Source organism: Glandiceps talaboti, chromosome 13, assembly GCF_964340395.1.
Source record: "Glandiceps talaboti chromosome 13, keGlaTala1.1, whole genome shotgun sequence".
NCBI lineage: Eukaryota > Metazoa > Hemichordata > Enteropneusta > Spengelidae > Glandiceps > Glandiceps talaboti.
The window spans coordinates 14,130,376-14,146,046 of NC_135561.1; the positions used below are offsets into that span (position 1 = coordinate 14,130,376).

A 15,671-nucleotide genomic window follows, 5' to 3' on the forward strand; every position below is an offset into this window, starting at 1 on the left:
ATGCAACGAATAATCACATTCTGTGATCCTGGTTAACTGAGGATGAGTATCCCTATACTAATACAGATCTACTACATATCTAAGCATGCCTATTATATTATCCATGATATAAGTTGTGTACGTTAGCAGAACTGACGTGACTTTGGTTGGAAGTGCATGTCTTTTAGCCTTACAGTGGTGTACCTGCACGTTTTTACACATGTTTCAACAGTTGTCGTCATTAGAAGTGGTGTTTGGCTGTGTCTGCTGTATCATGATGAATGTATTGTAAACTACAGTTCTTGGTACACTGTGTGGGTACGTTACGTAACGTTTTTACGACCACAGAGGTCATTAATGTCACAGAATATGGAATATGCGGGATGTGGGGGGGGGGGGTTTAGGAGTACTGCCGCCCATCGTTATAGTAAAGCTTATAATGTACACACACTCTATGTAGAATAATAATAAGTTTTGGAACGTGGAAAAAATGGTGGTTTTTTGTATTATAGAATACCTATTTAAGAACATAGAGGCAACATAGAGGCCAGAACACTGAAAACAATTACAGCACCAGCAGAAAACACATACTCTAGCTTGTTTGATTTAGCATGTGAAAGCACTTCTAGCATATAATACATATATGTATATATAAAAGACAGCAAAACAAAGTACACCATACACTAGTCAGTTCTCAAGCAGAATGCCGACACGCTAACAAGTTCTTACTTAATAATACGTAACGTTTGCTTTCATTTTTTTGTGTGTACACACAGCCTTCAATGAACACACATAAGTTATGTACATAAAGCAGAATGTAAAGCCAACGACTACTGGTACACCCTACTATTACAGCCGACGATCCTTCTTGTGAAATGGTTCGTAGTTTAAATCCACAATGTAATATCAGACTCGTCTTCTTTCATTTTTATGTATGATAGCTCTCCAAGGTGATTGAGCACTCTACTTGGCGAAAGAAAAATGAAACTCTATGTATGTATGTATATATATATATATATATATATATATATATATATATATATATATATATATATATATATATATATATATATATATATATATATATATATATATATATATATATATACAGCGTGCGAAATTAACGCCGGTCCTTCGGCCCGAGACCAACAGATTTCCGTTCGGACCGACGGTTTTTCAGAATTACATCAACGTATCGGTCCTTACAATCTGATTAAAATCTGATGTTAGATAGGCTGGTTTTCCTGTATTTACCTTTATTCCATCGTTATTGCGTCTTTTACGTTAGTTTTTTATTTTCCTGGACGAACGCCTTTCCAACATCTGACACAGTATACTTGGATTTCACGTGTAAGTCTCGCCTTGCGAGCGAGCCAATCAGAGTGTTCGTTTCAATAATCGCCTGAGGTCAAATTGGAGGCATCGGAAACGCACAAACAAACAGCTTCCGTTGTAAACAACCCACCGATCGTGCACTAGCGGAGCCCAGATGCATATAACGACTAACGTGAACAGGAGATAAATACCAAGTAGTGGTAAGTAAGCTGCTTTCCATTTACCAATTTCTTTTTGAATAACTGTTTCCCGTATTTGTCATAGAGAGTTTTGAGGCATGGGCCAGACAGCGCGCCTAATGAACTGCAGACCGGCCGTGTCTCCGTTCCTTGCCTCATCACGGCCCGGGGTATCACGGTCTCATGCTTAACAATGAACGTCACGGCAAACGGAGACGTAGCCTGCATCGACTAGTCGGTGCGCTGTGTCTTTAGCCAAGATTTGTTACGTTTCACTCATCTATTTCCAGATTATATTTGGGCCAATACTAAGTTATTGACAAGCTACACACCCTATGCCAGTTGAAATTTGCATGTTTTTTTTATGACATTGAAAGATTACAAAATCGCTTCTATATTGATATGACATATTTTGTGAATATGTCAAAAGAACCACCGTGAATTTACGCTATTGTTATCTCGTAAATGAAGACCAAATCGCTTAGGAAACAAAGATATTTTAACAAGATAAGAAATCGACCTCCATTACTGATAGGTTTTGTACACATCAACAGTGATTACAAATGCTAGCGAAAACGGTAATTAATAATGGTTAGTTAATGTGGTGCCATAAAACATTGACAAGTTGATCACATTACAGTGATTATGATAATGTGTTACCATATTGAATGATTATCAGTTCATCTTCAATTTCCAAACTATATCGACTTGTTGCAACAAGTGAGGAAATGTTTTGGCAACAGGGAACTATTATTGTGGGAACAAAATAATACTACACACAACGCTACTGTTACTCAGTATTTACTGTACCATATTTGAAGTATAAATAGTATTATTAGTACTGGTAAACTGTACACTACCTTATCATTGTATTTGAAATAATTTCATTTCTTTTGACAGAAAACCTGCGTCTTACTGTATTATATAGAATGTTTTCAACTCCACCCAAGAAAGCCCCGGACCCACTGAATACATGTGTGGTATGTGGGTTTGACTTTGAAGATTACTTTGTCAACAAACAAGGAAAAGAAGTGAAGGGTAATCGAAGGAAAAAGAAATTAAAGGACGATGAGTTGATGACTTTGTCAACATGTGTGGCTGCAAGCCACTATAACGTACATGTGCATGATTTATTTTATCATCTATTTTGTGACCATACATTTTCCTGTCCTGTTTTATTGTAAAAAAAATTAAAGTTGCTGTTAACTAAAGAAGGTAGTGGAGATGTCATAATTGGTTAATTCCATAAAAAAATATACACAAGGCCGAGGTATCTGTTTGAAAATTTATTGTGTATTTTTTAAAAAAATGGATGGAACATGGTACACAAAGTAAATAGTTTGCATCTTTTGTAAAAGAAATAAAATTAGTCAAAAATACATGTTCTGTCTTATAAATATGTTGGATTCAAGGAAAAGTTGGTATGGTGGGTCAAGCATGTACAATGTAATTGGATTCAGTAGTACATGTATTATAGTCTTCTAGGTGAACAGATACTGAAGATATCATAAATGAGACAGGTACAGGTGTGACAGCAGGAATTAATCCTCACAGCTACTACTACAGCTTTCCAAGGAATCAACAACAGCATCTGACTCCAGACTACCTGACTCACTTGTGGCATCATCACTATCAGTTTAAGCAGCATAATGAATAAGATGGTTCTCAATATAATTTGACGTTGACAGACACTTACCACATTTACAATTGTTTTGGCACACATCACAACAATCGTGTTGTCCAGACTTACTTTTTATATTTTCAATATCTTTGTCTGAAGCAAAATTTTCAAATAATTTGAGTCTTCTGCATACAGAATCATTGACTATATACTTTTTTTCAATTCTGGGCAACAATCACGCAACATTCTCCCATGATAGAGTAGAACAGAATGTGAAGATTTATTGTCTCTCCCAACCCTGCCAGCCTCTTATATGTAGCTTTTAATATCCAATGAAGGTCCATAGTGTATGACATGATGCATGTCCTTCATGTCAACACCCATCCCGAGGACTGTTGTGCAGAAAATTACACGAAACACTGATTCGGAATCTTTGGTTATTTCTGACAAATGTGAACTTGTGTATCCGTCTCACTATGATACATTCCAATGAACTGATCTGATTGTGGGTATTCCTCCCTAAAATAATGATATAATTTGGCTGTTGCATCAATTGAGGAATAATAAATGACAGTTCGTGGAAATACAGCACCATCTTCTCGCAGTTTATCTACCATCCAAAAGAAAACCGAGGGTATGTCACTTGGAATTTTGATAACAGCATATCTAACATTGTCTTTATTTGGACAGACATTAATTACTTTGTAACCTTCGACCATTAAACTCTCCTTGATCTTGTATTGTAAGCGTTTAGAAGCAGTGGCAGTAAGTGCTAGTACTCGGACATCGGGGAAAAATGAATGTAGTTCCCCAACATGTGAGAAGTATTCACGGAATGCTCCTTCTTGAACTCTTTGGCTGTTTTTTTTTTACCGACATCTGCTTTTTCACCCCTGAAAAATGATAATAAATTTAATAAAATACAATAATCGATGTGGATAAAGGTTAAAAAAATGACATCTGCATAATAGTGCTAGTTTTTCAGTCAGTAAATATAAAAAATTGTAACATGTTATTTTTTTATTTATTTCATTTAGAAAACCTACAACAATCATGAAATACTTTGACTTTCAACTTTTTAAACTTCCTTTAAATTAATTACTTTTAAAGCATCCTAAACTGTGTAGCATTTCTGTTCAACAACATGTAATGTGGGTAGTTGGTTCGTTACATGCTAAAGTTTTCTATGGGCGGTGGATCATCTCTTCCAAATTTCAACTCATCCCACTCAACTTGCCCAAACTCTCTGCAATATAATTGTGCATATTATGTGACATCGTCGATGGTAATACATTTTGGAAGGTCAAAAATCATGCAAAACCACCACCTTTTGCTACAATATGCTGGCACATTTGAACATTGTTTCAATTTTATTTTGCTGTTTGAGGTAATCCTCTGGTTAGCCATAGAGGTACGTTGGTAACACGTTGCCATCAACAAACTCACTGGCTAGTCCTGCAGACTGTCCCCTTTCCGTCAACATTGATATCTAAAAAAAATCAACATTCAGTGACTTTAAAATTGACATAGTGTACAGTGTGTCTTAATCAAGCACCAGAAGTTGAACCGGTAACAGTCCTATTACAAATAGGTCAAGAAAATAATACTAATTAATTGTCTTCGAGAGAGAAAGCTTACCTGGTCCTTCATAAGGGATACAAGAGGTGAAACCACCAATACAGTTCCCAGACTTGCCAACATATGTGGGTACATATGGTAAATCAAAGATTTTCCATTTCATGTTGGAAGGATTACGAGGACATCATTCCCTGAAAGGAGGAATTGTAATGCCTCCTTTTGTGAAGACTTCATATCCTCCACTGCTACTCCAAATTGTTGAGAAACCTGTGAAGAATGGAAATGAGACAGTAAGACACAGTATACATAAGGTAGAGCACAGTCTTGCTAACGTGGCTAAAGTAATACCTGAACTATGACAGATGGAATTAGATAATCGTTTGGGGTTTTAAAAAAAAGAAAAAAGTAGTATTTCATATTTGGTGACACGATCACTAAAGGTGATCGCAATATTTTTTATTTGCTTTTAAATGTTGTGTCTATTTTGGCATTCCTTTATGAACGTCATTTTCGGCCAGATACATACTAGGCTTTATATGCATAAATCAAATTTAATAACAGAATTCTTTTAACATAAGTTGACAATTGATAGTTTCAACAATCATGCGTAAGAATTAAAAATGTCAAGTTGACCATGGAAGTAATGATTTGACCGAACCATGGAAGTAGAACTACTTCCATGACCGAACACTAGCTAGGTAGCGGTAGTTGGTTTGTTATTGTGGAAGTTACTTGTGTTTGCCTTCGTACTACTACTAGTACAAGATTTTACATGCCGTTAACTTACAATTCTGAATAGCTTCTAACTTGTAGATATTCGATACAAGAGGAATTAATAATGAATGAAAAATGACCATTAACTTACGTCAATTATACACTCCGACTCTTCGTTTGTTTGCTGAGAAACGTTAACATCGTCTGCGTCCGACGCTGTCGCCATTTTCATAATGTGATGAACGTGCGCATGCGTACAATGTCGGCAGCCTCGCTCAAAATTGCCTAAGAGAGAACATTTCTGATTGGGTGAGCTCTGCGCTCGCAAGGCGAGACTTACACGTGAAATCCAAGTATACTGTGTCAGATGTTGGAAAGGCGTTCGTCCAGGAAAATAAAAAACTAACGTAAAAGACGCAATAACGATGGAATAAAGGTAAATACAGGAAAACCAGCCTATCTAACATCAGATTTTAATCAGATTGCGGTCCTTATGACCGATTGAAATTTGGAGTAAATAATAACATTTATTCAAAGATATATCCAATTTCACCTACATGAATCTGATCTTGTGTTACCTATTTTACTCTCGACATCTCGTTCAAGTCAAGCGGCACAGAGCTAGCTCGCTACGTGTTGTTGCCAATGTTGATATCATGACTACACTACATGACGTAGCATGCAGCGTCTAATCATCTGCGTCTTAGACTAGACATTCAGACCCATGATATCGTACTCATTTAATCATTGTTGTAAAGTTTACTGCTCGAAGTGTATGAAACTTTTAACGTGTTTGAGACAGTTCCACGTTGAATTTATAAAGTATGTGGCGATATTTAGAAGGCGGCAATGAGCTTCCGAAGAAAAAGACGAAACATACACTGTTTTTTAAAGGCTGGTATAGCCGGTAAATGTTATTGGGTTTCCCGATCAATTTACCGGAGTTCCCCATGTCTGTTGCCGCGATCGAAAATGGCGTTTTAACTGATAAAGAAGGCAGGTACACTTCGTAAGATATCTCCAGTACGATAGTTTTTTTTTGTAAAAACAGTAAAAAAAATGCGTAGTCTGATTGCTTTCAATTTGATGCATATGATAATGTACGTCTTGTCATGTTGTAATCAACGTGTAGACTTAGAAATGTTGCATTTTTGTTGCCATTGTTGTATCTGGAAAATTACTGCATCATGCCAAACACGGGTACATAGTGGATGACACATTATAGTACAGTTACCATATCACGTTCCCACGTCAAAAAACTCGCACTTTAAGACATGTTTAGCCATTCTCTTCATCATGGTCAGATTTCTTACACAAACAGTCAGAGACGATACTCAATACACCACGGTAGGGTATACGGGTAGGGCTTTATGGGGGCTTCATTACATATGTAAAGACCGAAGGAAGACGAAACCGCCCCGTGTCACTGAGTGGATGGAAATTGAAATAAAGCAAATACACAGTTTTCAAGAGGGATAGTTACGCGATAAAACTTTCTGCTATGATGTGAATGTGTGGGTCTACGTTCGATAAGAGTTGGAAAGCTACATCAGCTGTTGCCACAGACGATGAATCTGACTTTGGATTATGTGATTCAGAATTTAGTGAATCGTACAGAGAGGAAGGAGAGGACTGTGATCTCTTAGAGATTGCAGATAATGTAGATTTATTGATTCATTCACCCATATTATCTACAATCTATGGATCTGTATTTCTATGGTGGAATGAATACATTCAGTCTCAGACCACTATAGTCTATAAGAACAGAATGAATATGCAGTCTCTAGCTGGGTTCATAGTTACAAATGAAAATCTCTACTCACAGAGTCAAAAATTACTTGGTTGGGAATCCAAAATTTACTTTTGACTCTGTGAGTGGAAATTTTATGAAATAATAGTGGATAGTGAACAATTCGTTGTACTCTCTTTTACTTTTATATCTAAAGATATGCTGTATCATATTAAAGTTCAAAATCATTTAGTCTGTAAATGGGGGAGGGGTGTAGATACAGGTAGTGAACATGGACTGCATTGAGTATGGACCAGCAGTTTTCCTTAAGGACCAGCAGCATTTGCTACATGTCGGTCCTTATGACCAGTAGTCATTTCCCCTTAAGTTCACACACTGTATATATATATATATCATATCATATATATAATTCCTTTTTCCTCGAACACACACAGGTAATCCCAGTCAAGTTAAATACAATCTTGAAGACGCAATGACAGCTACGCCACTTCCTCCTCGTACCCGGTCTAAAGAGAGGATTACACCCTCCGAAATGTCGTCCCAACCTCCCGATGGTGGCTGGGGGTGGTTTATTGTTCTTGGTACCTTCTTGTCAACGGTTATCACAGCTGGCACACCATTTGCATTCGGTGTATTTTATGTAGCTTTCCTTGATGCCTTCAACAAATCAAAGTCTGAAACAGGTGAGGAACCGCAGCAACTTATCACAGATTCGTTAGAAATGTAAACACTCCAGCAGTAAAGGAAAAAACAAATATGTCAACTCTTACAAAATAATACAATACATGAACAAAGTAGCAAACAAATTCTTCTGACCAGACGTTTATTGAAATAAATTCTTCGCATGTACAAATACTCCTTCTATTTTAAACCCCAATAGGGTTGAAATCTTGGTCAGTGTCAAGTACTCAAAGGTATGCCCATTTAATAGCTGCTGATCAAACCTCCACCTTGGCTGGTGAGAATCAACATGATTAAGATTTGAACAGTCATCTCCTAATTAAACTCACATCAACTAGCAATAGCACAGTCAAGGTCTTGACCAAAAGATAAAATCAAAGCTTACATAATTTAACATATCTCTAACATGTCCAGATAAAATTTAAGTTTGCACAACTTTCTTGGAGATCTGGCTATATATCTAGATTTAATATCATAAATAGGCAAAGCCCGTAAGCTCCGGCGCACAAGGTAGATTTATTTGTGACAGCGCCCTCTGCGTGGAGAATGCGCATAGTATATAGGACGCGCATGCAAAGTCACTGTGCTGTAATGCATCCTTGGGTAAATCCACCAAAATACCCGCATGAATACTAATCATTCAGCCGCTATGCGGCCGCTGCTCGAGTAATTACGTTGATCTTGTGCAAAATGTAACCGCTTCTTCCTCTTGGCAAAAGAAAGATGTGTACCAAATTTCATTTGAATTGATCAAGTGGTGTTTGAGAAAACGATGACACAGACAGACAGACAGACAGACATACATACATACATACATACATACATACATACATACATACATACACACACACACACACTCACACACACACACACATACATACATACATACATACATACATACATACATATATACATACATACATACATACATACATACATACATACATACATACATACAGAAACCTCTTCCCAATATAACCTTCCCTTACGGAAGTTAAAGAAAAGTAAGGCTTGTATGCTGTCTGTCCAAAGCAGCTAGGAGTTGCAAGATATGCTGGCAAGATTGTGCATTCAAATAAAGGAAGAAATTCAATTCTTGTATACAGCAGTGGTACAATGAAAACATAAGTAATTGGGTTTTTGATGGGAGAAGAAGTTCTAAATGTAACTGAATGTAGGTTGGTCAGTCATCAATGATTTCTATGCCGACCCAAGAAAAGGTAGAAAAAAGTTATTTATAATAAATGCAAGAGATGTGCTATGTTATAATAACTTACTGACTGGCCATACTCGACATTATCCGAGTCACTAATACTGTTACGCAACAAATACCCCCCCCCCCCCACTTTCAGGCTCTTAAAATGTTAGCAACGAAAAAAACAGCCCTTGAGGTAATAGTTATTTTGAATTCATGTCTTCCCAAAGGACACTAGCGCAACAAGTTTTTGTTCCAACCACGCCGAAATATGTGTGTTTACACCTGAACTTAGAAACTATCTTTCAAAGTTACATGCTAATTGTCTGTTACACCGCCCTCTATACTGGCTGCGATTAGACATGCACAAAGGCACCACAATGTCAATGAGATAACTAATGACATGATGAATTATCTTAAAGTTTGCTCTCGAAGCACCATTTGAATAGACACTGGAATTAGACAATTGCCTGTGTCAAACCTTTGATTGTATATATTCAGAAAAAAGATATTGAGGCAAATACGCATCACCGCCGGTCGCCTGTCTCCCAATTAGACATGCAAATGAATAGACATTACATTGAGGCAAAGCTTGAAAAACCTTCATTTTTTTTTACCAGGAAGGCGTGTTCAAGTCATATGATAGGTATACAAGAGTGTTCTAGTATGTTTCCAAACATGTTGAGGAGCCAACCCTTTTACGTTTTTACTCCTCAGAGTTTTCGATCGGTAACCCTGTTTTTGTTTTGTCACGTTCTGGGATGCCTTGATGTAACGTTTCGTTGTCTAAGTGGTGCAGTTGTAGGTAGATCGGCAGAACGTAAACGATTCTCCACTCTAACTATCTTTCTAGGGTACCAGCATCTACGAGGTTGTCTAATAAGTTAGGAATTAGCTACACAGGTATCGTTACTCACCTTGTACGCTTGTACACTCAGGCAGAGAGGGACACCACAAACCAATAGTTACATGTGAATCAAAATCTAATATGGGAATAGGAATCCAGAATCCGGAATAACTTTGTTCACAGTTCCATTCTCACGTGTAGTCTGAATGACGTCATTTGTTCTAAATATAACTTTGTTATGAAAGACGCTCTTTCACCTAGATTCATTGTTGTCAAAGACACGGTGAACTTTCCACCAGAATATTTCAGATTGAGATTTAAGGTCATGCCATATCTAAATTGTCCACGTGTAAGTCAAGTGTTGATCACGCTATTGGAAAATTAGATATTTATCTTAATTCAATAATCAACACGTTATCTCGTTTACAAGAACTAATCTATGTTGTTCAATCAAAACACTTGAAAAATGTTAACGACTAGAAATAAATGTAATTAATACACGATAAGTAGATAAAACAACATATTAGTATACCACGCTATTGTTAGCTCCTGTTTGTAAGTAAGTAGCACAAAAGTAAATTATACGTCAATTTTGTTAGAATATGTCAAAATTCCAAATATGACTTTTCTGGATCGTAACACTTTTGCATGTTAGTCAACCCCCCCCCCTCCCCCGCCCTCCAGTCGTCTACAAAATGAATGAAAATTTAACCTTTGCCATAATTAAATTGTGATTGACCACATTCAATTGTGAATATGTGTACATTGTACAGACTCCTTTCTGAAACTCGAAAACATACTATTTATTGCAGGACTTGGTATTGGTCTAGCACATGTTGCTTCAATGGAAATAGTTGGAAAATATTTCAAACGTAGACTTCCTATTGCTATGGGAATAGCTCTAACAGGTGGAGGACTTGGTCAGTTTGTACTTTCTACAACCTCACAAGCTGTTATTGACTTCTACGGATGGAGAGGAACACTGCTGATCTTTTCAGCATTTACACTTCACATGTGCGTTGCAGGTGCTCTTTTCCGACCACTCCCAGCTAAACCAGATTCTAGACAGTTTCACAATGAACCAAACACGAACGTGTCGAGCATGGAGAACAAACGAACATATGCTATTATAGAAGATGATGACGTTAGAAATGAAATGTTAAACACAGAAACCAAAGAGGACTCACAACGAGAATGTATGGACCCAGAGAATAATGTTATTAGATATACAAGAGTTGATGACAACGCAAAAAATACTGGGACACCTGACTCTCAGTTGAGATGTTGCAATGGTCTTAAATCATTCGTTACGTCATTGTATGACGTTACTCTGTTTAAAGAACCAGTGTTCATCATAATAATCATAGTTAATGTTTTAACTACATATGCGATAAATACTGTATTGCTACATCTGGTAAGTACAGTACAGCCACTGTTCTTTACGTTTGGAAATTTGACTTAGCACAATACAATACACTACAATAATTAACTTGTATACAAAACAATATAACATATTGTATTGCAATACCATATCATACAATAATATGTAGTGCAGTGCAGTGCAGTACAATGCAATGTAATTAACTATAATACTAAATAATACAACACATAGCATTGGAATATAATACCATACAATGCAATACATTACAATACAATTATATATATTTAGCTACAATAATACAAAGCAATACAACAAACTGCATTTCAATACAATACAATACTATACTATACAGTACAATACGATACGATACGATACGATACAAATCAATACATAATACAAAACAATACAACACATTGCATTGCAATACAATATCATACAATATAGTATTATGCAGTGCAGTACAATACAATACAATACAATACAATGTAATTAACTATAATACTAAACAATGCAACATATTGCATAGCAATACAATACGTACAATACAATACCATGCAGTGCAGTGTAATACAATGCAATACAATGCAATACAATGTAATACAATGCAATACAATGCAATACAATACAATACAATACAATACAATACAATACAATACAATACAATACAATACAATACAATACAATACAATACAATACAATAGAGTCATTCCCTGGGCCACTTACTTCGGAACATGGATTTTAACTATACATATATTTTCTAAGTCAAACTAGAAGCGAAGAAAACGCTTATGAAAGAGATTACATGCACACCTACGAGAACCGTTATTCAAGCACTATTCAACTTAGGATAATTAGAATGTCATTATTTAATAGAAAGCTCGAAAGATGCGGGATGAAGTTTTCTAGGACACATCTAGTGGTTCGTGCATAGAGCTGACGGTCACACCATTATTTGATGTAGTGAAAGCAGAACAATAACTCTTACTATTTATTTTTTAAGGTAAGGCGAGGTATAGATTATGGAATGACACCAACACAAGCCTCGTTTCTTACAGCGGTGGTGGGAATTGGACAGATTGTTGGTCGTCCTGTTATTGGAATTATAGGAAATCTGCCTAAAATGAAACCTAGTCTTCTCTGGAGTACATGCTTGGCAATATGTTCTGTGTTATGCATCGCTAGTATTTACTGGAGGTCATTTACAGGTAAGGGTTTTATGAGATTTGGTAGCTTCATTCGAGTACATTAAACACAAGTCTATGCTGTACAAGTTTGGGGAGGGAGGGAGAGAGAGAGAGAGAAAGAGAGAGAGAGAGAGAGAGAGAGAGAGAGAGAGAGAGAGAGGGGGGGAGGGAGGGAGGGAGGGAGGAGAGAGGGTAGTGTGTGTATGTGTGTTTCTACTGGAATGTTAAAGAGAACCGAATTGATGCCTAAATTAGCACATATCCAATAAACGCACTCCAGACAGAATTTCTCAAGTCGCACCAGATACATGTCAAAATGTAGAGCTGCCTTGATCAACTGCTTCTTCTTCTTCTTTTTTTTCCAAAATGAGCATGCACCAGGTAAGTAAGAGCACGTGGATATAAAATTCACCACAATGATGTGAAACTATAGACGCATTCATGACATACAAGTTTGGTAGTAAAATATCCCGTAAATCTAAAATACTTGTACATGTGAAATCTCATGTAGGGAGTTCTGAAATAACATGTTTTGATAATTTATCCTCGCTATATACACTCTTGCAGGTCAATTGATAATGATGTCTATATTCGGTGCATGTATGGGTGGCTTTATGGTTATTGTACCTGTCGTTATTGCTGTTTTCCTGGGACGTGACAGAATGGGAGCAGGACTTTCAGTATACTTCCAAAGCGTAGGATGTACTGCATTGATTACTGGACCGATTTCCGGTAAGGAGAATACTCTACTTTTTGTATGTAACCCCATGAAATCCAATTTTGTTATCGATAATTTCGGAGGTGGACAGATAGATATCACAGCCATGCTCCATAGTTGCTATACTCACGAATCGTAGTTGGTTAATCAACTTGCTGATTTTAAAAGTTTAGAAAAAAATAATGCCTTGAGTTCCGGGCTCATACCGCCCACAGAGCTTTGGGTACGGAAAAGTCGTACATGAGTGTTATATATCATAAATTTATCATTATATTTATATTATATTATATATTATATCATATCATATCATATTATATTATATTATATTATATTATATTATATTATATTATATTATATTATATTATATCATATATAATATAATCATAATCATGACATCACATCACATCACATCACATCACATCGCATCACACGCATCGCATCACATCACATCACATCACATCACATCACATCACAACACAACAGACGACATCATATCACATCACATCACATCACACGACATCATATCACATCACATCACATCACACGCATCGCATCGTATCACATCACATCACAGCAGACATCATATCACATCACATCACACATCACATCACATCACATCACATCAAATCGCAACACATCACATCACATTACATCACATCACGTCACGTCACACCACATCATAAATATGATACCTACATTTTTCCCTGACAAAGTATGGCACCACATATATGGTAGATTATAATGCTATAATACTCCTTACAAATAAATTGTTATCATTTAAATCACAGGTTTCCTACGTGATCACTATGGCACGTACTACCAGGCTTTCTGGATAGCTGGGTGCTCTATTGGCGTCGCTGCAGGACTTGTTTTATCTTTAATTCCAGTCCATAAATTCGTTAACAGGCGACGCAATAAGATGAGGCAAACACTGCATGTCAACAACGAATCTCAACCGACCAATGATGACTTTGTGAAGGGTGTTCAGCAAACGTCTAACGTATAACTCTTGCATGCTTGAACTAAAATGTTAATAGTTTAATTTATAAGTTAAATACGCGTATTAAGTAATTTTATACCGGAAAATGCGTATACTAAAATGTTACAAATTCTATGTTCCAAACTTTGCTAATAAAAACTGGAATTTTCTAGACTTCAAACGTGAATATTTTCAACAGCAATTGAAGAGACACATTTGATCTGTCGGTTGGTTGGTTGGTTGTTTGGTTGGTTGGTTGGTTGGTTGGTTGGATGTTTGCTTGCTTGCTTGATTTGTTGGTTGGTTGATTGATTGATACATACATACACACATACATACATACATACATACATACATACATACATACATACATATATATACATACATACATACATACATCCATCCATGCATGCATGCATACATACATACATACATACATACATACACACACATACATACATACATACATACATACACACATACATACATACATACATACATACACACACACATAGAAATGCAAAAGGAACGAGTGAGACAGAATAAATAGATGCAATCCGACGTTTCGAAAAAAATTCTTTTTCAAGGTATGCAATACATACATACATACATACATACATACATACATACATACACCTCACATTATCAGTCCATAAAAATAATCACAGTGGAAATGTGCTATCAATTCTTTTGAAATGAGACAATGAGGTATTTGATATGTGATAGCATGAAAACAAATATATATATGCATAAAATAGGGGTTGTAAACAACAGGGACATTACTGAATTGTATTACATGTATATAGTACGTCGTGTACACTCTAAGTATTTATTGTCGAATCAGCTATTGTACTGGCAGATCCCGTGCGTCCCCAACAAACTGCCAACTTTAGGGGAGAGGCTAATGAAATATTCGCTCACAACAATTGTCATATGATAAGACGACAGTCACCACTTGAAGGGATATCAGGTAGATGCATTCGATTTCGATAAACACGTGTACGTAGTTGGCACACTACAACTGGACACCATGACAGGACGGTTTTATATAACCAAATTTACCATACAATAGACCACCATTGGCATGACAGAGTATCTTTTCCACACAACGTACAGTAAGTGTGCACGTTGATATTGGATATGACTCAGCATATACTGAAACATCACTGTACCAGATCAGGCGAAACGTTTATTAATGAAAATACTCATCGATTTAGTAAACTGTGTACGTTAAACGGTACAGTACTCTGAATGTGTCATCGGCGGCTTTGCCATGTGAAACGACAAAACATTGAATAAATGAAAAATGACATCATTAAGCTCGATACATTTTCTTAATAGTAACACAAGATTACACTACTGAACCTGTGTATCCTATGTCACTACATATCTATCGTTTATATATCATCCATGATATAAGCTGTATAAATTAGCATAACCTAACGTGACTTCGGCTGGAAGCATTAATCAGTGGTGTAGCAACACATGTGTACACAAGGTTCAACAGTTGCCTTGATAATAAAAGCGCCA

At 36.4% G+C, this 15,671-nt stretch overlaps 1 protein-coding gene and 1 long non-coding RNA gene across 5 annotated transcripts; one reads left to right on the forward strand and one right to left on the reverse strand.

Annotated features, from left to right (window-relative positions):
* Window positions 1-2,812: 2,812 nt before the first annotated feature.
* Window positions 2,813-5,675, reverse strand: LOC144444736 (uncharacterized). Of its 4 annotated transcripts, none has more exons than XR_013481868.1 (3): window positions 5,558-5,675; window positions 4,442-4,959; window positions 2,813-4,007 (listed from the first exon to the last, which is right to left on the reverse strand). It is a non-coding gene; the product is annotated as an uncharacterized LOC144444736 (long non-coding RNA). The 4 variants fall into 4 exon arrangements; XR_013481865.1 differs by having other exon boundaries at window positions 4,753-4,959; window positions 5,558-5,669; XR_013481867.1 differs by having other exon boundaries at window positions 2,813-4,603; window positions 4,753-4,959; window positions 5,558-5,669.
* A 2,013-nt stretch (window positions 5,676-7,688) lies between these two features.
* LOC144444287 (monocarboxylate transporter 12-like) lies at window positions 7,689-14,168 on the forward strand. The gene is made up of 5 exons (XM_078133701.1): window positions 7,689-7,839; window positions 10,653-11,293; window positions 12,261-12,465; window positions 13,012-13,176; window positions 13,951-14,168. Exons 1-5 carry the CDS (start codon window positions 7,689-7,691, stop codon window positions 14,166-14,168), a joined length of 1,380 nt encoding a protein of 459 aa, XP_077989827.1.
* The last annotated feature ends 1,503 nt before the right edge of the window (window positions 14,169-15,671 follow it).

Bases quoted from the DNA above. Each gene is read 5' to 3' on its own strand.
- LOC144444287 (XM_078133701.1), top strand. From the start codon at position 7,689: ATGTCGTCCCAACCTCCCGATGGTGGCTGGGGGTGGTTTATTGTTCTT. The intron at 7,840-10,652 runs GTGAGGAACCGC...TACATTGTACAG, and splicing joins CAAATCAAAGTCTGAAACAG to ACTCCTTTCTGAAACTCGAA. The intron at 12,466-13,011 runs GTAAGGGTTTTA...ACACTCTTGCAG, and splicing joins TTACTGGAGGTCATTTACAG to GTCAATTGATAATGATGTCT.